The following is a 25,702-nucleotide window of genomic DNA, read 5'->3' on the forward strand; positions in this document are numbered from 1 at the left end:
GAAAAATTAGTTTTAAAAAAAGATATACTACTAGTTATATGTTAATAAGAGTAAATAATTAAAGATATGTAATTCTTGTAACAAAAATTATTAAAAGGAGACGGTCTAATTTTAATAAAAAAATAGACCTAATCACTAAATAGATTAAACTAGTCACTGAAAGAAATTAAGCTAGTCATTATTGGACTATTCTATTTTTAATATTGGGTTTATCATTACCTAATTTTAATTTAAAGATAGGCAATCTCTTACCAGACAAAACATTCCTTTTGAAAAAAAAAAAAAAAAAAAACTTCAAAAGCATGGAGGGGTGAACTTATTTTGTGGTTGATAAAAAAAATCAGTAGCAATTGGACATTGCCACATTGGTTATTGGTCCAAGTTGGCGTTTTCACATTGTAATTATACATTTAGACATGTGTGCCATCGGTCATCTAAGCATGTTGTGTAATCATTTCAGAGGGCTTTCATCAAATTGCAGAAACGGACGTTCTTCCAGGCCTCCATCCAAAATCAAATGAAATCAACGGGCCCATTCACTCAGTATTGGGCGGTTCTCACTCCTCGGGGAGAACTCCTAACCCAAAAAAACCGTTGATGTCTATTTTTTTGCACTGTAACAGATTAGATCTAGTACATTTAATTCAATCCTAACCTGATTCAAGACCTAAAAACAACTATTCAAACTCGATTCAAGATGTAAGATAAATAAATCGAACCAAGCTGAACTCAACTTAAAATAGCTCGACTTGATATTGACCCGATGCTTTTATTGACTTGACCAATTCTCATAAAAAAACGAAACTGAAACCCACCAGAATATTAATGACTCAAATCTAATTTGAACCCAATCTTGACTATAGAAGTCAAAGGAGGAAGAAAAAAAAAATTGAAGCAATTAAGCTCAAATCAAACCTAATAAGTTTAGTTTACTTATGATCAACTCATCAAATTCAGTCCAAGAAAATAGGATTTTATTGGGAACATATCTAAATAGGCGGGCCTGATAAACTTGATGTTTGTTTGGTATACAAGAAATTACGTAGGCAATAAAAATTCCCATGATTTTCTGATTTTGGTAGTTGTTTGGTTGACATGAAGTAAGGATGACAATGAGACGGATCTGGGTTGGGTCCACCTAGACCTAGACCCATATATTTTTTTTACAGACCCAAACTCGCTCCAGATTCATTGGGTCTAGATTGTTCAAACCTAGACCCAGATCCGCTGGGTCTAGCGATCCACGAGTCCTAAATGGGTCCTTCTTAGTTTTAAGTTTTCATCATATTTTTGAATATATGTAATTAAAAATTTCCGCCCTGATATATATAGGTCCTGCATCCATGGTTAAGGCATTATTAAAACAAAATTTTAAAAACTGACTCATGAAATCTTAAAATGTTACAACTTATAAAGTTATAAGTCTTGGATGGAGTTACAACACTAATGAATTCATACAATCAAACTCACAAAAATATTAGAAATTAGGTTAAAAAATTCCTAATATATGTAAATGGGTATGCGAATCGGGTCTATGTCTAGCATATGTGGACCCGAACCCCACCCATACTCTCCGGGATCTAGACCCAATCCGGACCCATTGGGTCTAAAATAAATGGAAACATATCCTTATAAATGGGTCGGGTCCGGGACCCATTGCCATCTCTGACAGGAAGTGATGAAAATGTAGGCAATGAAAGTTCATAGGAAACTGTGGGAATCTATTCACCCACCCCTTTGGTCATTCAAAATTTTCACATCGATTTATGGAAAATACAAATTCCTTGATTTTAAAACGCATTAAGTAGTCAATTTCCTAGAAATTACATAAGAGATATAACTATCTAGAAAATGAAATTTCCTATGAAATTTTTTCTCATGTATACCAAACAACCACCAAATCGCAGATATAAAGTGGCTAGATACAAAGCTCGTGTACCTCATAAATATATTCTATTTTAATAATAATACACATAATTGAATAAAAAAAATTGAGCTTCTCTACCGTCTAACGAGAAAACTGAAAGATCCCTACTCGGCTACTATCTATGGTCCCTCTCACCAAGTTCTATTTGGTGTAGTTAGCCGCAAATTAGATCCTGCACCGAGGTGTACGATGAGCATCCTACACCTTGCCCAAAACGATGTCGTTTGATGGTTTTAGAGGAGCCAAAATTTGGCTGGCTTTTGGCAATATTTTTGAATTTTTTCCTTGGATAATGCAAAATTGGGTTTTAATTCCCAAAATATGCCCAAAAAAACTAAAATTCCCTCCGTACCGTCCACGTAGGACGGCACGCGAGAATTTTTTTTTAGTAAAACCGCTACTTGCAGTAGCGGTTTACAAGTGCCGAGAATTTTTTTTTTTTCAACTTAGGTAAAACCGCTACTCCGAGTAGCGGTTTATTATGACAACTGATATCTGCTTACCATATTTTGCCCAGGGTAAACCGCTACTCCGAGTAGCGGTTTATATTTATAAACCGCTACTCAGAGTAGCGGTTTATATTTAAAAACCGCTACTCAGAGTAGCGGTTTATATTTAAAAACCGCTACTCAGAGTAGCGGTTTATTTTAAAATTAAATCGCTACTTTGAGTAGCGGTTTCCTTGGGTTAAAACAAAAAAAAATAATTTTCTCGCGTGCCGTCCTACGTGGACGGTACGCAGGGAATTGTAATTTTTTTGGGCATATTTTGGGAATTAAAACCCACTTTTGCATTATCTAAGGAAAAAATTCCAATATTTTTGAAAGTGGGTTAGCTCTTTCTCTCTCATTCACTCTCTTTCTCTCTCATTTATTTGCTGAAACAATTTTTTTAATGTATGAATGCATATGATTTGGTGTACAATAATATACAAGTGTACATTTGGGGATTTTCAGTGATCAAAGTAATGACCATCAGTGTACATTGTGATTTATCCTTATTTAATCTTGCTATAACATTTTACATTGAGTCATAACCAGTGAATATTCAATAAAACAATATTGTACATTGACTAGTATCCAGTGAACATATTGAATTTCATCACTTTGAATTGTGGCACCTGGAGCACTATGAGGTATGGGACTGTAACTGTACATATTGAATTTCATTAGTGAACAAACATCAACACATCTGTGTACAAAGATTGCAAATTACTCACTTGACATCAGCTTCAGGAATTGGATTACTTTTAGCTGGGGGGCTGTCATTCTACATTTTGATTTTGTTAATGAACAACCACAAAGCCAAGAATGTACAAGAAGGTTGAGTGTGCAAAAGAGAGAAGTGGTGAAAAGTAATGGGGGGAAAATGATGGCGGTTGACATCAAATCAGCTATTAAATGGTGAACAGGTGCTGTCAAATCAGTTACTTTTTGAACTTTCGACATGTACACTGGATGTAATGAGAATGTACATTGGCTATCAAATCAATTACTTTTTACATGTTGAATGGTGCATTTCATTCTTCTTGCGTTTTGGAGCTAGTGTAGGATGCTCATCCTACACCTCATACCAACATCTACTAATTGGTAGTTAGCAGCGGTTTCAATCCCTACTAGTACTAGATACTTATATTTCTTGAGGCTGAAAATTTTCATTATTCTTTCTCCACTCACTGACTATAACTTTGAACGAGATCGATCTACATTAGGTATTTAGTCCAGTAGAATCTTTTTCAATAGTACTACAAATCTGGAATATTCCACATTTTAGGTTAACATTTCACAAGCTTTTGCTACTCCCCTTAATTTGAAGGGCTCCAGTCTTCACTCTCTTGGACTTCATTTATCATATGCTATGAATGTGAGAATATCCCACTGTTCTCAACCAATGCTGATGGTTTGGCTGCACATAAGCAATAGACTTCTGCATTGCACTCTTTCACCATATGCACAATGCTCAAGTCTCAATCCACCACAAATAACTAATGGCTATATGGGATTCGACCCAGCAACAAAAAATCTACGCCTATTTCATACAAAACAATACACTACACTAGTTACAAATGTATGTCCTCGCGGAACCACCCGAGTGTCCCTCAGATTTTTGAGGAAATAGCCAATTTCTTTCAATAAGTGATTGTTAACATGAGAAAACATAGGAAGTAGAATTTCAAAGGGAATGAAAAATGGGTGAGTTGTTTTGTTAACAAAAACGAAATCGCAAATAGGAAAATGGAACTTCCTAGGAATTTCAACTTCCCGCAAAATAGAGCAAGTAGCTTACCTAAAATCCCCCAGGTAGATAGATTCCCTTAGGAACTTACCTCCCCCATTGTCAACTACACATTTTTTTAGCAAATTCCCATGAATTCACTTCCTATAAAAATGGGATTTCATGAGATTTCGACTTTCCATATAGACAAAACAACCACTAAGAGTCCAGCCATTTGGAGAACATGGTAGTTCACTTGGTGTTGTTCCCGCACCAACTCCTCTTCTCTATCTAGTAAGGAACAACCGAACAATTTCTCTCTTTAGCCTTCATCTTCTATAGTTCCTGCTAAGACCACATTGAAATTCAGATTAACAGAAACACCTGCTCAGAGAAAAGGTCTCCACTGTGTAGCCCACATTTGCAACAGCTAATAATGCATCTATGTCAAACTAAACACTACACAACTGTTTTGATACTAACCCTGGCCATGCCATCAAGAACAAGCAACACTTATCTAGACCCTTCACCCTTTGCAGGCCTTACTTTAAATTCAAGATATCTACATCTATCTATTTCTAATCTTCTCAACATAACATCACCTTCCCCCTATCCTCAACAGAGACAATGATCAAGGGATCCAAATCTTATAGCATCACCCGAAATGAATAACACAAAACACTTATATGACGGAATAGAAAGAGTTGAGCACTTATGGAGACACGATCTTCATTGTTCATCCAAAGCTCTACTATCCTAAGTGCAAATTCTATCAATGAAGGTAAACACAGCAGCGTGCAGGATAACAAGTCTGCATCACACAATGGACGTTCTGTAATGGTTTTGATCACAAGCAACAGCATAACCTTCAATCAGCTACGTACCCCATATGCACATATAAAGCTACTTTGAACCACAATAACAAACTTCAGCTATCTCAGCAACCAAAGCTACATTTATACCCAAAAAACTCGCACAAATCTGAACTACTCATCATCAAGACCTATGTAGCATGGGTACTTCTTCTAGGTCACGTACCCGCACCTGTACCCGAGTATCATGTATGTACCCTTTCCTAAAATTTCAATATCTTGTCGTTTTCTGTCCTTGTACCCGTATCCGTCTACATGCAACCTAGATCAAGACAATGAGCTGCTTGAATTGCAACCATTATAACAAAAGATAATTGAAGATATCACCAACAAAACTTTCAATCAAACCAATATGATATAAAATAGTATGGTACAAATTACAATTACATAAAAAGGGCAAGCCCTTAATACTCTTTAATGATTAATAATCAAAAGAGAAGCCCATTAGGGCATCACATTACATCATCTTAAAAAGCCGCCAAAAAAAACCCCAATTTTAGTACTACTCAAAACATCATCGGACAAAAATGACATCAATTACTCAAACAAATAGGTTAATTTCATCGAACCTCAACACCAAAATCAAATCGAAAACTAGGGTTTTCATCGATGAGCAGTAATTAAGGTTTCAATAAACCTTAACCCGTCAAATCTCGGAGAAAATTTCTCCTTTCCAATTGACGATGATTGTTTTCCATAAGACGGTTTTACCTGCAATTAATTTAAACCCCAACAATCATTACAAATGAAAAAACAAAATTAAATAAAAATCAGAGATTATAATAAAATTGGGGAAAGAAGAAATTAACCTGAAATTGAGAAGAGTATGAGAAAAGAGGAAAAGTAGTAGCGGCTAAAAAAGAAGCAAGAACACCGCTAGATCTTTTCATTTTTTTTCTCTCTTCAAAAAATTAAATTTCTTTTCAATTGAATTGAAATGAGTTGATTTATTATTGGAGATTGAAGAAAAATGGACGAAATCCGGCGGAGATGAAGAGCGCCGGATCTCGACCAAAATGAAACACGTCTCTGAATATAATTTGATTTGAATATGTGTAATGGGTGGACTGGAGTATGTTTGAGTTTTGCTGTGTTATGTCATATGTGTTGTTGCCAGAAAGATTGGTTTAAATGCGTAAACTTCACGCTTCCGTTTTTCTCTTTTGCTTTTTATCGGATTTCTAATTCTGGCTTTTTTTGGGGGGGTTCGTGGGTTTCAAGTTTCAATATGTTGGTTTTGTTACTACTTTGAGAGAGTGTGTGTGACTACTCAATTACTCATAGGTCATAGCAAAAAAAAAAAAGTAAGAATGGAAATTGTGAGGTTAATAAAAAAGGATTTTTAGTTTGATTATTCGACTCGATTCTAACTTGAAATAAGTATGTTAGGGTTAGTATTTTTTTAAAGAGAAAAAATAAATTTCTTCGATTGAAAGTAATTTAGAGTGAAAGTATTGGGTCAGACCGTCTGACCAAATACTTACTGTCAGACGGGCTGACCCAGTGACCTCAAAACACCCTCTCCTTTGGCCCTTCACAAAGCTCAATCATCACCATTTTCCCAACACTTTTCACCTCCTCAAACCCCCTAACTTTCCCACATTCTCTCTCCTCCATAACAACCAAAAAAATGGGACTCAAAAAACGTAGCAAAAAACCCACCCTCACCGACGCCGGAGACTCGCCGCCGGTGGGCCCACCTCTTTATTTATCTTTGTCATCACTTTCGTCATGTCTATCTTCTTTCTATTTTTTCTCTTTTAGAATTCTGTAACGCTTTTCCCGTTCAAAGAAAATAAGAAATGGATCGTGATTTCTATCTCATGGAGCATGATCAATAGAGCAGAATAATACTATCATTAATCGTGGATGATCATGCTCCAAAGTAATACGAAATGTCTGAGATCACCTGGGAGATCCAAAATGGTCATTGTTCTTAGTTTATCCCTGAGCAAGAACGCTATGTGCATTGTGATTAATAGTAAGGATGAAGAAGGTTGGGCCCCACTTCATTCTGCTTCCAGCATTGGCCATCTCGATACTGTCTCAACTCTCCTCAATAAAGGTTTTTTATTTTTACCTTTTTTTATTATATTCTTTTCCTATTTTCCATTTTCAGTTGGACTTTGTTTTGTTTCAGTTGGACTTTGTTTTGTTTCAGTTGGACTTTGTTTCGTAATATGTATACCAACTGAAACAAATAATGGGCCAACTGAAAGAAATAATGGGCCAACTGAAAGAAATAATGGACTATCTGAAAAAAATTAAGACTAACTGAAAAAAAATGAAGACTACCTGAAAAAAATGAAGACTACCTGAAAAAACTGAAGACTACCTGAAACTCAAGTGAAGTGGTCCGACGAGAATATTGTGTCGGACTCGTCCGACACAATACGAACTCTAATTTAAATGGGTAACTTGTTAAATAAGTGGGTTAAGATAGTTTTTTAACATGTGTTTATTTTTTATTTTATTTTTAAAGGAATCCTAAAGAGGAAACTTATTCAATAATCATCGGAAACAAGATGAACAATGTTCTTCGGAAAATCATACTCCCAACTACGGCGACTATGTGATACATGGTTACCTGAGCGTTTAACAAAAGTCCACTTAATATCCTCAAATACTACTCAAATTAAAATATCCTTACTAACAAATTAAACTCACTAGAACTTGTAGCCAATAGTGGATCTAGAATAATATTGTGGGTTCAAAGACAATTTGATAAATTTTACTCCAGTAAAATGGTATTTTTTAAGAGCAAACGAAAATTGCAAAATTTTATAAAGAAAAAATTTTAATTTTTTCATATTCAAGAGGGTCACTTGACCCCACTTGGTCTAAGGTGGCTTTGCCACTGCATGTAGCTTGACGTTGCAAAGCATGAACCACCACTGCAGATGTCGCTCTAGATCACCACCTTCGACCACCTTTGACGCAAACAACCTTCACTCCTCTTATTGCTAACGCCTCAGCGCACCCTTGGCTCTCAATCTGTCGTCGATTGTATCGACGCACAATACAGTAGCTCTCCTCCACTGTCCCTGCAAATAACACCAGCCCCGAACCATCCACCCATTTTGCCCTCATCGATGTTATTTAGCCCAACCCTCACCTGATTTTCTCCATAGCACCTCAAAAGCTGAACCCCCAGGCACACTCGATCTCCTCTTCCCGAGCTCCGCCTCCTGGACTTCCTTGCACACCCTCAGCAGCACACTCCAAGTCGATAACGGACTGTTATACTCTCCCTCCATTGCCACTTTGCAAATCGAACTCCAAATAGCCCAACATAACGTTAACAAAACGCACTTTCATCATCCCCATGCTCATGAAAGCAAGCCATCCACCACTCGACAATGTTATTGCAGTACGAGGTAGAAGACTGTCTAACGAGCACACCTCCCACACACTTTGCGCCAATCCACATTCATAAATGGCGTGGAATGCAGTTCCTCCATCGCTCCACACATGCTACAGGCAGCACTCATACTCCTCACTCGTTTACTCAATCCAAGGCGTGTAGGAAGAGCATCAATGCATGCCCTCCACGCAAATAATTTAACACGAGACAATACCGAGGCACTCCAAATTATCCTCCACACGTCGTTAACCGAAGACGAGGCTTCCTCACTTAGTTGCCATGCATCATTACTAATTGCCTTATAAGTCGACTGCACCGAATAACGCCCATCTTTCTCTAAATCCAAGACAAATCATAGAACTAGCATACAAATCACGATTGTATTTTTTACCTACCTAATCCTAACTAATATAAATAACATAAGGGTTTTTTCACCAAATACCCCCGACAAATTACAAAATTCACAATATACCCTCAATGTTTCAGAATTGCACCGTATACCCCTGACTATTTGAAAACGTGCATTATATACCCTTTTTCTAACTGTCGTTAACTTTATTTACCATTTTGCCATTATTAACCCTGAACCCTAACTCTAATCTAACTCTAACCTTAATCCTAATCTAACCCAAAAATCTAAACCCTAACCCACCTTCCCCACCTTCCCCCACCCCCACTAGCCCCCACCCCTCACCCCACCCCTCCCCCACCCCTCCACCGGTCCCCCTCCCCATCCAACTGCCCCCCTCCTCTCCACCGATGCAACACCCGCTTCGGATTCGAGTATTCGCGGTCGAATTCGAGTCCTCCCCTTCAAATTCGAAATTCGTTGCCGAAAATTGATTCTGCAACGCCGGAAAGCACACACGAGTTTTCGCGGCGGAATTTGAGTCCCCAACGCCGGAAATTGACAAATCTTCGCAAACCCCCCATCGAATTACCCCCTCCTCAAATTTCGGAAGATCTGAAGTGCAAAATTGCAAGATGAGACGAGAATGAGGTTGCGCAAATTGAAACACGAGGACGAGAGAGGGGAGAGGATTAAAGGCGGAAATATAAAGGGAAGGGAGGGGGATGCGGTGGGGTTGCGGTGGCAGCGGGAGAGGGTGGGGGCTGCGCTAGGTTAGAGGGAGGGGGATGGGGCTGCGGTGGCAGGGGTGGGATGGGGTCGGGGTAGGGACTGGCCCGGTGGGCCCACCTCTTTATTTATCTTTGTCATCACTTTCGTCATGTCTATCTTCTTTCTATTTTTTCTCTTTTAGAATTCTGTAACGCTTTTCCCGTTCAAAGAAAATAAGAAATGGATCGTGATTTCTATCTCATGTAGCATGATCAATGTAGAGCAGAATTAATACTATCATTAATCGTGGATGATCATGCTCCGAAGTAATACGAAATGTCTGAGATCACCTGGGAGATCCAAAATGGTCATTGTTCTTAGTTTATCCCTGAGCAAGAACGCTATGTGCATTGTGATTAATAGTAAGGATGAAGAAGGTTGGGCCCCACTTCATTCTGCTTCCAGCATTGGCCATCTCGATACTGTCTCAACTCTCCTCAATAAAGGTTTTCTATTTTTACCTTTTTTTATTATATTCTTTTCCTATTTTCCATTTTCAGTTGGACTTTGTTTTGTTTCAGTTGGACTTTGTTTTGTTTCAGTTGGACTTTGTTTTGTTTCAGTTGAACTTTGTTTTGTTTCACTTGGACTTTGTTTCGTAATATGTATACCAACTGAAACAAATAATGGGCCAACTGAAAGAAATAATGGGCCAACTGAAAGAAATAATGGACTATCTGAAAAAAATTAAGACTAACTGAAAAAAAATGAAGACTACCTGAAAAAAATGAAGACTACCTTAAAAAAACTGAAGACTACCTGAAACTCAAGTGAAGTGGTCCGACGAGAATATTGTGTCGGACTCGTCCGACACAATACGAACTCTAATTTAAATGGGTAACTTGTTAAATAAGTGGGGTTAGGATAGTTTTTAACATGTGTTTATTTTTTATTTTATTTTTAAAGGAATCCTAAAGAGGAAACTTATTCAATAGATCATCGGAAACAAGATGAACAATGTTCTTCGGAAAATCATACTCCCAACTACGGCGACTATGTGATACATGGTTACCTGAGCGTTTAACAAAAGTCCACTTAATATCCTCTAAACTACTACTCAAAATTAAAATATCCTCTACTAACAAATTAAACTCACTAGAACTTGTAGCCAATAGTGGATCTAGAATAATATTAGTGGGTTCAAAGACAATTTGATAAATTTTACTCCAGTAAAATGGTATATTTTTAAGAGCAAATTGAAAATTGCAAAATTTTATAAAGAAAAAATTTTAATTTTTTCATATTCAAGTAGGGTCACTTGACCCCACTTGGTCTAAGGTGGCTTTGCCACTGCATGTAGCTTGACGTTGCAAAGCATGAACCACCTGCAGATAGTCGCTCTAGATCACCACCTTCGACCACCTTTGACGCACAACAACCTTCACTCCTCTTATTGCTAACGCCTCAGCCACCCTTGGCTCTCAATCTGTCGTCGATTGTATCGACGCACAATACAGTAGCTCTCCTTCACTGTCCCTGCAAATAACACCAGCCCCGAACCATCCACACCCATTTTGCCCTCATCGATATTTATTTTAGCCCAACCCTCACCTGATTTTCTCCATAGCACCTCAAAAGCTGAACCCCCAGGCACACTCGATCTCCTCTTCCCGAGCTCCGCCTCCTGGACTTCCTTGCACACCCTCACAGCACACTCCCAAGTCGATAACGGACTGCTATATCTCCCTCCATTGCCACTTTGCAAATCGAACTCCAAATAGCCCAACATAACGTTAACAAAACGCACTTTCATCATCCCCATGCTCATGAAAGCAAGCCATCCACCACTCGACAATGTTATTGCAGTACGAGGTAGAAGACTGTCTAACGAGCACACCTCCCACACACTTTGCGCCAATCCACATTCATAAATGGCGTGGAATGCAGTTTCCTCCATCGCTCCACACATGCTACAGGCAGCACTCATACTCCTCACTCGTTTACTCAATCCAAGGCGTGTAGGAAGAGCATCAATGCATGCCCTCCACGCAAATAATTTAACACGAGACGATACCGAGGCACTCCAAATTATCCTCCACACGTCGTTAACCGAAGACGAGGCTTCCTCACTTAGTTGCCATGCATCATTACTAATTGCCTTATAAGTCGACTGCACCGAATAACGCCCATCTTTCTCTAAATCCCAAGACAAATCATAGAACTAGCATACAAATCACGATGTATTTTCTACCTAATCCTAACTAAATAATAACATAAGGTTTTTTTCACCAAATACCCCCGACAAATTACAAAATTCACAATATACCCTCAATGTTTCAGAATTGCACCGTATACCCTGACTATTTGAAAACGTGCATTATATACCCTTTTTCTAACTGTCGTTAACTTTATTTACCATTTTGCCATTATTAACCCTGAACCCTAACTCTAATCTAACTCTAACCTTAATCCTAATCTAACCCAAAAATCTAAACCCTAACCCACCCTTCCCCCACCCTTCCCCCACCCCCACTAGCCCCCACCCCTCACCCCACCCCTCCCCCACCCCTCCACCGGTCCCCCTCCCCATCCAACTGCCCCCTCTCTCTCCACCGATGCAACACCCGCCTTCGGATTCGAGTATTCGCGGCGAATTCGAGTCCTCCCCTTCAAATTCGAAATTCGTTGCCGAAAATTGATTCTGCAACGCCGGAAAGCACACACGAGTTTTCGCGGCGGAATTTGAGTCCCCAACCGCCGGAAATTGACAAATCTTCGCAAACCCCCCATCGAATTACCCCCTCCTCAAATTTCCGGCAAGATCTGAAGCGCAAATTGCAAGATGAGGACGAGAATTGAGGGTTGCGCAAATTGAAACACGAGGACGAGAGAGGGGAGAGGATTAAAGGCGGAAATATAAAGGGAAGGGAGGGGGATGCGGTGGGGTTGCGGTGGCAGCGGGAGAGGGTGGGGGCTGCGCTAGGTTAGAGGGGAGGGGGATGGGGGCTGCGGTGGCAGGGGTGGGATGGGGTCGGGGTAGGGACTGGCCCGGTGGGCCCACCTCTTTATTTATCTTTGTCATCACTTTCGTCATGTCTATCTTCTTTCTATTTTTTCTCTTTTAGAATTCTGTAACGCTTTTCCCGTTCAAAGAAAATAAGAAATGGATCGTGATTTCTATCTCATGGAGCATGATCAATGTAGAGCAGAATTAATACTATCATTAATCGTGGATGATCATGCTCCAAAGTAATACGAAATGTCTGAGATCACCTGGGAGATCCAAAATGGTCATTGTTCTTAGTTTATCCCTGAGCAAGAACGCTATGTGCATTGTGATTAATAGTAAGGATGAAGAAGGTTGGGCCCCACTTCATTCTGCTTCCAGCATTGGCCATCTCGATACTGTCTCAACTCTCCTCAATAAAGGTTTTCTATTTTTACCTTTTTTATTATATTCTTTTCCTATTTTCCATTTTCAGTTGGACTTTGTTTTGTTTCAGTTGGACTTTGTTTTGTTTCAGTTGAACTTTGTTTTGTTTCAGTTGAACTTTGTTTTGTTTCACTTGGACTTTGTTTCGTAATATGTATACCAACTGAAACAAATAATGGGCCAACTGAAAGAAATAATGGGCCAACTGAAAGAAATAATGGACTATCTGAAAAAAATTAAGACTAACTGAAAAAAAATGAAGACTACCTGAAAAAAATGAAGACTACCTGAAAAAAACTGAAGACTACCTGAAACTCAAGTGAAGTGGTCCGACGAGAATATTGTGTCGGACTCGTCCGACACAATACGAACTCTAATTTAAATGGGTAACTTGTTAAATAAGTGGGGTTAGGATAGTTTTTAACATGTGTTTATTTTTTATTTTATTTTTAAAGGAATCCTAAAGAGGAAACTTATTCAATAGATCATCGGAAACAAGATGAACAATGTTCTTCGGAAAATCATACTCCCAACTACGGCGACTATGTGATACATGGTTACCTGAGCGTTTAACAAAGTCCACTTAATATCCTCTAAACTACTACTCAAAATTAAAATATCCTCTACTAACAAATTAAACTCACTAGAACTTGTAGCCAATAGTGGATCTAGAATAATATTAGTGGGTTCAAAGACAATTTGATAAATATTACTCCAGTAAAATGGTATATTTTTAAGAGCAAATTGAAAATTGCAAAATTTTATAAAGAAAAAATTTTAATTTTTTCATATTCAAGTGGGGTCACTTGACCCCACTTGGTCTAAGGTGGCTTTGCCACTGCATGTAGCTTGACGTTGCAAAGCATGAACCACCTGCAGATAGTCGCTCTAGATCACCACCTTCGACCACCTTTGACGCACAACAACCTTCACTCCTCTTATTGCTAACGCCTCAGCCACCCTTGGCTCTCAATCTGTCGTCGATTGTATCGACGCACAATACAGTAGCTCTCCTTCACTGTCCCTGCAAATAACATCAGCCCCGAACCATCCACACCCATTTTGCCCTCATCGATGTTTATTTTAGCCCAACCCTCACCTGATTTTCTCCATAGCACCTCAAAAGCTGAACCCCCAGGCACACTCGATCTCCTCTTCCCGAGCTCCGCCTCCTGGACTTCCTTGCACACCCTCACAGCACACTCCCAAGTCGATAACGGACTGCTATACTCTCCCTCCATTGCCACTTTGCAAATCGAACTCCAAATAGCCCAACATAACGTTAACAAAACGCACTTTCATCATCCCCATGCTCATGAAAGCAAGCCATCCACCACTCGACAATGTTATTGCAGTACGAGGTAGAAGACTGTCTAACGAGCACACCTCCCACACACTTTGCGCCAATCCACATTCATAAATGGCGTGGAATGCAGTTTCCTCCATCGCTCCACACATGCTACAGGCAGCACTACTATCCTCACTCGTTTACTCAATCCAAGGCGTGTAGGAAGAGCATCAATGCATGCCCTCCACGCAAATAATTTAACACGAGACAATACCGAGGCACTCCAAATTATCCTCCACACGTCGTTAACCGAAGACGAGGCTTCCTCACTTAGTTGCCATGCATCATTACTAATTGCCTTATAAGTCGACTGCACCGAATAACGCCCATCTTTCTCTAAATCCCAAGACAAATCATAGAACTAGCATACAAATCACGATTGTATTTTTTACCTACCTAATCCTAACTAATATAAATAACATAAGGGTTTTTTCACCAAATACCCCCGACAAATTACAAAATTCACAATATACCCTCAATGTTTCAGAATTGCACCGTATACCCCTGACTATTTGAAACGTGCATTATATACCCTTTTTCTAACTGTCGTTAACTTTATTTACCATTTTGCCATTATTAACCCTGAACCCTAACTCTAATCTAACTCTAACCTTAATCCTAATCTAACCCAAAAATCTAAACCCTAACCCACCCTTCCCCACCCTTCCCCCACCCCACTAGCCCCACCCCTCACCACCCTCCCCCACCCCTCCACCGGTCCCCCTCCCCATCCAACTGCCCCCCTCCTCTCCACCGATGCAACACCCGCCTTCGGATTCGAGTATTCGCGGTCGAATTCGAGTCCTCCCCTTCAAATTCGAAATTCGTTGCCGAAAATTGATTCTGCAACCGCCGGAAAGCACACACGAGTTTTCGCGGCGGAATTTGAGTCCCCAACCGCCGGAAATTGACAAATCTTCGCAAACCCCCCATCGAATTACCCCCTCCTCAAATTTCCGGCAAGATCTGAAGTGCAAATTGCAAGATGAGGACGAGAATTGAGGGTTGCGCAAATTGAAACACGAGGACGAGAGAGGGGAGAGGATTAAAGGCGGAAATATAAAGGGAAGGGAGGGGGATGCGGTGGGGTTGCGGTGGCAGCGGGAGAGGGTGGGGGCTGCGCTAGGTTAGAGGGGAGGGGGATGGGGGCTGCGGTGGCAGGGGTGGGATGGGGTCGGGGTAGGGACTGGCCCGGAATTCGAGGGTTGGGGGACTGTCGCGAAAAGAAGCGAGAGGGTGGGGGTGGGGACTGGCAGGATTCGAGGGTAGGGTGGTGACTGGCAAAATTCGAGGGTGGGGGTGGTGACTGGCAGAATTCGATGGTGGGGGTGGGGGGCTGGACTGGGCTGGGCTGGGGTGGATGGAGTGGGGAAGGAGGGGTTGGGTTGGGGTTGGGGTGGATGGGTTAGATTAGGGTTTAGATTAGGGTTAAGGATTAGGGTTTAAATTTTAGGGTTATGGCTTAATATTGGTAAAATTGTAAATAATGCAAACAGTGAGATAGCGGCAGTTACAAAAAGTATATTTGGTGCACAAAAATGAAAACTCAGGAGTATATGGTGAAGTATTAAAACCTTGAGGATATATTGTGAATTTGTTAATTTGTCAAGGGTATTTGGTGAAAAAACCCATAACATAATGCATATACAACATACAATTAAAATTACTCTATTATAACTTCGTCGCCAATAAAAATTGTAGATATATAGACTTAGTGCTATCTTTATTGTAAATTCCCGTTGTACATAAAAAACTAATCTATATGCTCTTTAAAGAATTTCAAACAAGCAACTATAGAGTAAAAAACTAAAGAGAACGTATTGTGTCGGACTCGTCCGACCATAATCTTGGTCGGACGACTTTCAGGTGGTTCCAATTTTTTTCAGGTAGTCTTCATTTTTTTTCAGGTGGTTCCAATTTTTTTTCAGGTAGTCTTCATTTTGTTTTCAGTTAGTCTTCTTTGTTTTTCAGTGGGTTTTTGTGCTTCAGTTAGACTTACTTGGGTTTCAGTTGGTCTTTATTCTTTTTAGATAGTCTACATTTTTCTTCAGGTAGTCTTCATTTTGTTTCAGTTAGTCCATTATTTCTTTCAGTTGACCCATTATTTCTTTCAGTTGGTCCAACTGAAAGAAAAGAAAGTCCAACTGAAAGAAAAGAAAGTCTAACTGAAATAAAAGAAAGACTAACTGAAAGAAAAGAAAGTCCAACTGAAAGAAAAGAAAGTCCAACTGAAAGAAAACAAAGTCTAACTGAAAGAAAAGAAAGTCTAACTGAAAGAAAAGAAAGTCCACCTGAAAGAAAACAAAGTCCAACTGAAAAGAAAACAAAACACTAACCTTTGGTCGGACGACTTTCAGGTGGCTCTTTTAGATCGTCGGAAGATTAAAAATCCCTTTTATAGGAAAAAAAGTGCCTTTTGTTTAAATTTGTACTGAAATTTGTGTTTCTTTTGATGGGGTTGTTTTTAGTATTTTATCGGGGACTGTGATGATTCAACATTGTCCATTGGAGTTAAGGTTTTTGACAATTTCTTGGGGGAATGGTAAGTAATGGATATTGTTTATTCAGTTAGTCGTGTTGGAGTATGTTTTACTTGTAGCTGATGGTTGTGAAAATTGCAGGGTATATCCAACAGTTTTGGGCACAAAACTGGCTTGTTTGGATCGTCAGAAGATGAAACGGCGGCTCTTTTGGCTGGTGGATTGTCGTTTTGATTGTCGACCTCCATTGATGCATCGTCTTGAGCAGATTCTGAAAATGTAGCTTGAGCTTCGCGCTTGCGTTTGTATGTTTTGCCGCTAAACCCTTCATCGAGGCACCGGAAATCGATTGTGCACGCCATTGTTGTGGGGGTTTGTAGATGTAAATCTAGAGAAGAAGAAGAAAGATGTATTGGGCTCAGCCCGTCTGACAGTGAACAATACATCAGACGGTCTGACCCAATACTTTCACAAAACTAAAAATGCTCCATATAAGCTGAAACATTTGATGACTCACCGAGTCACCTGTATACCCAACGTCGGTGGATTAGCACGAGAATAATGCAAGATTCTAATTTAATTTGGAACAATGCCTTCCCAATGAAGGTGGAAATTAATATAGTTGTTCACCGTCAACAGATAGGCAACACCACCTAGATTAGCACGCCCTTCTTTCAATTTCATTTTAAAATTAGAAAATGACCTAAGCCCAACATAAAAAGTAAACAGTTTCTAAATATGTTGCTTAGTTTAATCTATTCAGAAATCAATTTAATCAACTTAGTAATCACATCACAGAATTCATTTAGTGAATAGTTTAATTCTTTAGTAACTAGTTTACTCCGTTATGTAAGACTGTCTAGTTATTTGTAGTTCGAGATTCAAAAGGAAACAAAGGAAGGATAAAAGTAAGAACGACTAGGTCGATACGAGGTGTTTAGGAATAGTGTTGAGTTAGATGAGATGAAATTATCTTATTAGGAAAATGTAAACTTATATTTGTTTATATTAAAATTAGATAACCTACTCCAATAATTTGTGACAATTAACATTCTCAATTGCCATCTTTATAGCGACTACCTCAGTACAGCTCACTATCATAAAACAACTTGAGATTAATGCACTGTCAACTTAAAATAAGAGAACTTATTTCACCAACTCCAAATCTCCAATTAACTCAGACTTCAAATATGAATGGTAAAATAAGAAGAAGACCCTTGCTGTCCACCCCAAATTTCCAAAGAGTTGTTAGATGATGCGTGAACTTTGTTGGAGTTCAAATATAAAAGTCCATTATTATAGATTTAACACATGTTTCTTATAGCTTAGGGAGATTTCTTAGCAACCATTTTTTATTCGTTCATTCATATTCATTCATATGGTAAACTACAAATATTACATTCATATTCATTCGTAGCATTCATCATCAATGAGCTTATATGAGATAGATAGTCTTTTACTAGTAATATTTTTGCTTCAATATGAAGTATAACATTATTGTTCTAAATTCTAGTATACAACATTTGCAACTAAATATACACATTGCGAACAAAAATATGTGCCCAACAATTAGTAATTAGGCATCCCTTTTTCTTATAGAAACCTCTTTCATGCTGCTCTTTCTTCTTTTCCCTTGCACAATATCGATCATTCAGCAAATTCTGTTAGCTCATTTGTAACTAAATCCCATTGCTAATGTTCGAAAAAGATGGGATGAGATTTAGACATATAGATAATTATATAATAACAGTATTGAGTATATGAAGATGTTTGATACAAATATTTTTGACTAAATATTTAACAAATGAAAAATAATGACCCATCCCCCCAAAAGCCACCCAGAGAAGAAAAAAAGCTCACTCTCCGTTCCAAAAACAAACCTTCTCGAAATGCAAAGCCATGGCCATCGACCTTTCTTCCTTTCCTGTGAAGGGACCCGAGGGGGAGCGAGGAAGCTCCGTATGAAGAGAATGGTTCTCACAACTTCACGAGTGAAGTCTTACCACAAGCCTCCAAAGTCACGTCTTCCTTCCCATTCTTGCAAATTTTCTGGCCACTCCAAAGATTACTGCCTTAGTCAATAGCCCTCTGTCAATAGTACAAGCAACTACAATGGCCCCACCTACTATGAGAGCTCTAGGTATGGGCATTCCTGGCTTCCTGGACTCCAAAGAGTTTGCATCTACGTCTTGATTTTCTATAGGCAGATCATCGCTTGAAGCCTCCTGAGCTTTCAGGTAATCGGTATTCACTCTGGTCTTTGTTTGAGCCATCAAAGCATAATGAGAAAGTGGAGCTCCAGATGATCTCTCTCTTTGGTACACACGCAAGCCCGGCTCTATCTTCTTAACTGCTTTCCACATACCCTGCCTAACTCCAAGCTTTGCAATCTCCCAAGGTATACCCATATCCTCATGATGGAAAAGTATTACCTCGCATGATGTCATCTGGCCAACCTTTTTCTGAGATTCAACTGGTTCATATTTCATAGATTTATAAATCAGTATTTCCCCTTAAAGGACTCCATATAAACTACTTCTACTACAACTAATAGATTAGAATTTTATCCCAAGTCTCCGAAAATATTCAGCGGTTAACTAGTACCTGCACGAATGCACCAACTAGAGTAATAGAGATCAACACGCCTTGGTTTGTCTCGTCTAGGAAGAGAGGTAAAAGGCACACCCTGTAAGAGCAGAAATGGAGCTAATCATTCAGGTTCTAAAAACAAATTTGACGTGTACTTAATTTGGAAACAGTATATCACACAACGTTATTTCAGTGCAGAAACCTAACATGATAGCACAATGTTCATCATTCCCTACGAATGTAAATATGTGAGAGTCGTATAAATTTATCATCACTTATATAAATTCCAATCATAATCCATTAAAAATCTGGGATACAAGACAGCTACTTCGGAACATACTAAAAGGAGCATAGATGAAGTGGTGTTCGGTTGAGCATGGAAAGTTGTGCTCCCAAGGAATTTGTATTTCCATTGCAGTTCTATTTCCTAGTAAGTGGCAAAAATTGTTTGTTGATCATGGAGGCTGGGGAGAGCTTTGCATGGGAAGTTCTACTTGCACATTTTGTTTGAGGTAGAACTTCCTAATCCCTATTGCTACCAAACAACCACACGTTATCCTACTTTCTAGGAAATTCCACTTTCCATTAACTTTTTGTCAACCAAACACACTGATTCTGGATGGAGTGAGTATATTAAAAGCAGTAGAACATATAAGAAAACTACACATCCATATCACTTGAACCCCAACCGATATGCAATTTTTTTTACAGTTGCCAACTTGCCATTGTTTTGTTAAAGACACAAGGGGGTATAATCAGATTCCAATACTTCGGGATTTTGACATCTATAAGTTGAAACTTCTACAAAGAAGTGCTAATGTGAAGATGGATACAGGTCAGAGCTCTTTGTATGTCGCAGGTAGAGTGTAAGGATTTCCATTGATGCCATTAATTCTAGAGAAGGTCTTGGAATCTAGAGTTTAGTGCAGTTAACACTTTTAAAGGACACCGCAAGAGGGTCTTTTCTCCTTATAGAGGCAGCTCATGTATTCAAACTGCTTTGACTTACGTTTGACTTTCAGCTAATTGGTCAATTCATCTACACTTACTTTAGGATTATATTGAGCTGCCTCTACAAGGATGTTATGAACTTCAGCTCTAGGTGAGATGACTTCTAGATCCTAAAAAATCTGAGCTTTAGCTCTAGGATGCATCAAGCTTATTCTTCTTTATCTGTATAATTAGAAGCTTCTAGATTATCGAAAGAGTTGAACTTCTGAGCATATATATAATCCTCATATGTTGCAATATAAAGCATGATAACACGAATATGTGGAAATAACCAGATAGATATAGTCAAGAGAAGCAGATGCTACCTTTGTGACACAATAATAAGAACCTTCAGATTCCCAGATCCGACGACCAATCACATATTCTCTGTCACTGCAGAAGAATGGAAACTGTACGGAGCATATATAACAAACATGAATAATGAGCAATGAACGAGCCACAAAAACCTAATCTAGGAAAGAAGTGTGAGAAAAGAATAAGAATAGCATGATGACGTCATTATATACCTTGCGTACCCACTGCAGTATCATAGTTCCGGTAGCCTGCGACTCCTCCAATGTAGCATGATGTATGAGCATATCATCCCATTTGAAACGAAAGTCGTCATCCCAGAAAAAATCTCTCACCATTTCTGGGGTAGCATCTTCAAAGACAGTTCTACTACGATATTGGGGAGGACCAGTCTAACATGTGAACCATACAATTATTGTGAATACTTTCAGATACACAGAGAGACAGACTGGGATTCCAAATTGGAAATGAATGAATACAAGTATGTTTCAAATGGTTGGATTTGAATGACATGAAAAGAATAAAGAAAAAATTCAAAAAAAGAAAACGAAACCAACCGGGGGATCTCTTCGCCAAGCTTGGTAGGTCATATTTGCAAGAGAACGATCCATCATATGAATCCAAGCTGGCCCTCCATCTTGCACTTCAACCAATTGATACAAATGCCTTAAGTCAGCTTCATTGACAGCAGAGGGAATATTTCTCTCATAGTTTGACAAACTGAAGAATAATTGGCAGTTCAGAACGGAGAAAATGCAATTAGCACTTGTAAGAAATGATTGAAGAAAAGAACTGACTAAACACATCTAAATATATCAATTCTGGGTGACAATCTTCCAACAAACTCCATCATATGATGTGCTTCCAAAAACAGTTTGCACAGATGACAGTCAGCCTCTATCTTTGGACTGGGAGCTATCTTGGTAAAAGACACCTTTCTCGGACAGGCTATATTTTTCTTAAATGTCATTTGAAATTAATGGACTCCAAATTCACAAACATTCTCATCTATGTAAACATACTAAGCTAACGTTTAGCTTTTCAACAACTTTCATAGGCTACCTTACCTAGTTTGCAAAGATGTTCCTCCCCCCCCCCCCCAAAACAAAAAAAAGAAAAACCTAACTCAACATACAAATTTCTCTTTGTGATAAATAAGCATGACTCTGATGGGCCGCAACAGCCCAACCTCAATCAAGTTTAAACATAATGGACTCCTTCAGTGTTATACTTCCTCCGTTTTTTTTAGATGACCCGTTTTGACTTTTGACACTATCCACATGTGTGACTTTGACTAAATAGTCATGTGGGATGTTTTTAGATTCATCTCAATGTATATTTTCATAATATAACTTTTTGTACTTTTAAGCTTATTGATAATTAGAGATATAAAGGTTTTAAATAGTGCATTGGTATGTGTCCAAAGGTCAACTTAAAAAAAAATAGAGGTAGTATTTGTTAACAACCAGATCAATATATTCCTCCTTCTAGGCTCTTACTACAACTACTTCCCCTCTCCCTCTTCCACTTTTTCTTTTTGAATCTTTACTTATCAGCTAATTGCCAAATTTTATCTTATGTCATATTCTTTTCCAATATTTTTAAGAACAAGATTCATCACTTACATGGGAATATATAAGCATTCTCAATACAAACTACATAAAAAAAAGATATAAGAAAGAAAAGTATGACACAAAGAGAGGCAAAAGTCAACCTTTTTATCTAGTTCCTTCTAAAGCATATTCAAAGCCCCTTCTCCCAAAACATTCTCACCTCATTTCTATATAACACGTTTATAAGATGCATAAGCACCTGAATTTTACGGAACAGGGAAGCAGAAAAACACACGCTTAGGGGTACAGGGAAGCAGAAAAACACGCGTGCACGCGCGCGCACACACACATGTGAAGCAAATTGGTGCTAAACTGCTATTGGCAAGTTAAATGGAGAAGGGAAAGCATAACAGTTGCTAGTAGTTTATCATCGTCTATTACCATCTAAAAGAACATATGCCTAACCTCATTCATATAGGTGGATTTCAATGTGCAAACAATAGCCCATTTTCCAACAAGTTCAGGAAAAATGTGAGGCAAATTTGTGCTACTGACAAGTTAAAAGGAGATGGGAGGCATAAGAGTTGTCAGTAGTTTATCATAGTTATTATTATCTAAAATTACAAATGCCTGCTCTCATTCACATAGGTGAATTTCAACGTACAAACGATAGACAAGATTCCAAACAAGTTTAAAATTAATATACCTCTCTAAGGCATATGGTGGGTACTGATAAAAAGTAAAAACAGTAACAATTTGGTACATCAATTTCTCTAAGACATCAATTGTTACTGTGCTTAACACCACATGTGCTTTGCACATCCAATACTCTTACAGAATCTGACGGATTTGAATTTGTCAATAGGTGTAAGAGGGAGGAAATAGTTGAACTCACTTGGGCACCATTAATTTCAAAGTTCAAACTTCCAACCAGTGTCCACCATGCTTAAATTTGATTACGATAACATTTTTGATATAACCTCCAACCAAATGTAAGATGAGTTTATTGCACAAATAATTCAACGGAAACCCAAATAAATTCTGTTTTGGACACAGAACGAAATTAAACATGCCATTGCACATTTTACTCAATCTCATACAGCATCATTCACTGAGTGTACAAGTTCCTTTAATGCCAATGTTTCTTCTCAATTGCTTTAATTGTCTCGACGTGTTTCATTCTAAATAAGTTCAATTTTCTTTGATTCTCCACCAGTCTCCAACCACAACACAATCATAAACAATTCAAATTACTTCAATGTAAAAAGTAAGCACACACACAATTAGCTAATGAGAAATCAAACCACCAAACCAAAACTCAACAATATAATTCATCAATACACAAGAATTACAACATGAATTCACAAATTACAACTGAGGTACCATATAATCAAGAATTACAAGAAAATACATATTCAATACATGATTATAATTATATAAATGAACAAAGGAACTTAACAAACCTGGAATTAGATTGTGAAACACCAGGTTGCTCATTAAAGTTAGCATCTTCCAAGCAACTATCAGAAAGATTCCAAGTTAAACTGGGTAACAGTGATTTCAAAGATGTTAAACTAGGAATTGAATTAAAACCCTTAACACTTCCAGAAAAACAAGATTTGTTCTTTGAAATCAAGAATCCCTGAGACTCTCCTTTTTCTCCACCATTACCACCACCAAAGTGGGCCCAATTGGGCCTCCAAGCCCAGCCCAGAACAACACCCACAAAAATAGCAATCCAAAGTGGCACAGTCAACAACATCAAATCCAACAACATATCCCAGATACTAGGTCTCTGTAAAACCTCAAAGAATAAAGCAATTAAAGCCATTTTTATAAACAATTTCTTCCCCAAAATAATCTAAATTAAAAACCCTCGATTCAAAATTGATCTGGGTAGAATCGAGGGTTTCTGATTCTTGGGAAGGGGAGAAAATCAGGATAAAACCCAAAACATTTGGGTTAGTCAAAATGGGTGAAGCACATCTAATTCATATTTGATGTATGAAAGTAAATGTTAACTTCAAAAAAAACATAAGGGGTGGAAAATAATTGAAAAGGAATAAATTGTAGGATTGATGAGATTTAGATATGGAGGAAATTGACGGGGAAGAAGAAGACAAAAGGGTAAAGTCAGAAAACGCAGAATAGTTGAGTAAATGTGGATAAGGATTCAGAGATAAGCGTCAGCTGTAGTTAGTGGTTGCATTTTAGACCGGGAGATTTCCGATTTCTTGTAGGACATCTCTTCTTTTATACTATGATTCTATGAAGTACTTCCTCTCTTTTTTATACTTTAGTTCTACCATTTCATTTTAATACTTCCTCCGTTTCATATTACTCGCTATATTTTTTGATCCAAATACTTCTAGGTAATTTTTAAAAAAGAGAGAGGTAGAAAATAAAAAGATAAGAGACTCATGTGAGAGGAGAGAGATAGAGAGAGTATATTGCCCAAAGAAGAAGTGTAACTAAGTAATGTGTAACTATCCACAATGAAAAGTGTAGCGAGTATTATAAAACGGAGGAAGTAACATTTACAAATTCTACTTAAACGATTTGTATTATTTGTGAACGAGGAAAACATAGTCAAATGTAGGGGTTTGCAAATTCGGAACGAGTTTATGAATTATACTAGTGGATAATGGGAATCGTAATAACTAATATTAGGAAACTAAATGATGGGTTTAAGAAAAAGATAATATAGTTAATACTAGATGATATCCAATTAAAATTAGGAAAATATATGATTTTTCTCATAAAACATAATTTTAGAAGCTTGAAACAAAAAAGAAGATAAATTATTGAAAGAAAAAAAGATAATAAAGACCGATTTGAGATAAATTATTGAAAGAAAGAAGATATCCAAGCATGCATGCATCATAATCTGTGACCAATTATGAGTATACCGTTTTGAGATACGCAAACTTTGTAGTAGAGCAAGACTATGCGAAATTCAAATATCACATACCAAAAACTTGCTACTCGTAAAACACTTATCATGTATCCAAGCTTACCATAAATTATTTTGTAAATACTATAATGAAATGAATTAATTAGATGGAAGACCTGACTGGGAGGACCTTTATCATAAAGGGATTTGGTTAGCAACCGTTTCGTACTTCACAAATGACCTTTACATCTACAGATTGGTCATAGTGGGAGTCAGACGTATCTTTTTCATCATCAAAAGTTTGATATTTGAACACTTTGGGCTTGATGGGTTGTTCTGAATATTGAATGTCTCAGAACTGGGCGTGGATTCATAATAATGGTTCAAAGGTCGATATGAAGCGATCATTTCTTGTACTTATTGGTGGTCCAACAATTTGTGACCAATTATGAGTGTACCATTCTGAAATATGCAAACTTCAGTAGAGCAAAACATTGGTTCTTAAAGTTAGTAAATTCAAACCCAAAATCTATTTGGGCTAGAATTTATTTTGAATTCTCAAAAAAAATTTTTATAAAAGTCACTTCTAAAAGCCTTTTTAGTAACTAAAACTTTATAAAAATATAAATATAAATAAATTTAAAATATAGATTATTACCAGATTCTT

At 38.1% G+C, this 25,702-nt stretch overlaps 1 protein-coding gene and 1 long non-coding RNA gene across 2 annotated transcripts; both read right to left on the reverse strand.

Annotated features, from left to right (window-relative positions):
- Nucleotides 1-5,349: 5,349 nt before the first annotated feature.
- On the reverse strand, nucleotides 5,350-6,704 carry LOC104892646 (uncharacterized). Its single transcript, XR_789968.4, has 2 exons — nucleotides 5,823-6,704; nucleotides 5,350-5,724 (listed from the first exon to the last, which is right to left on the reverse strand). It is a non-coding gene; the product is annotated as an uncharacterized LOC104892646 (long non-coding RNA).
- An 11,708-nt stretch (nucleotides 6,705-18,412) lies between these two features.
- Nucleotides 18,413-24,362, reverse strand: LOC104892647 (hypothetical protein). The gene is made up of 6 exons (XM_010678630.4): nucleotides 23,606-24,362; nucleotides 21,147-21,309; nucleotides 20,805-20,981; nucleotides 20,604-20,687; nucleotides 19,303-19,384; nucleotides 18,413-19,171 (listed from the first exon to the last, which is right to left on the reverse strand). Exons 1-6 carry the CDS (start codon nucleotides 23,971-23,973, stop codon nucleotides 18,717-18,719), a joined length of 1,329 nt encoding a protein of 442 aa, XP_010676932.2. The 5' UTR covers nucleotides 23,974-24,362; the 3' UTR covers nucleotides 18,413-18,716.
- Nucleotides 24,363-25,702: the final 1,340 nt, after the last annotated feature.

This window comes from Beta vulgaris, chromosome 5 (assembly GCF_026745355.1).
Source record: "Beta vulgaris subsp. vulgaris cultivar EL10 chromosome 5, EL10.2, whole genome shotgun sequence".
NCBI lineage: Eukaryota > Viridiplantae > Streptophyta > Magnoliopsida > Caryophyllales > Amaranthaceae > Beta > Beta vulgaris.

What these genes read in the sequence shown, in the direction of transcription:
- LOC104892647 (XM_010678630.4), bottom strand. Translation starts at nt 23,973, where the DNA reads ATGGCTTTAATTGCTTTATTCTTTGAGGTTTTACAGAGACCTAGTATC. An exon ending in CTTATTATTGTGTCACAAAG is followed by an intron (nt 19,385 to 20,603) that starts GTAGCATCTGCT and finishes CTGCTCTTACAG; the next exon opens with GGTGTGCCTTTTACCTCTCT. An exon ending in TAGTTGGTGCATTCGTGCAG is followed by an intron (nt 19,172 to 19,302) that starts GTACTAGTTAAC and finishes AATATGAACCAG; the next exon opens with TTGAATCTCAGAAAAAGGTT.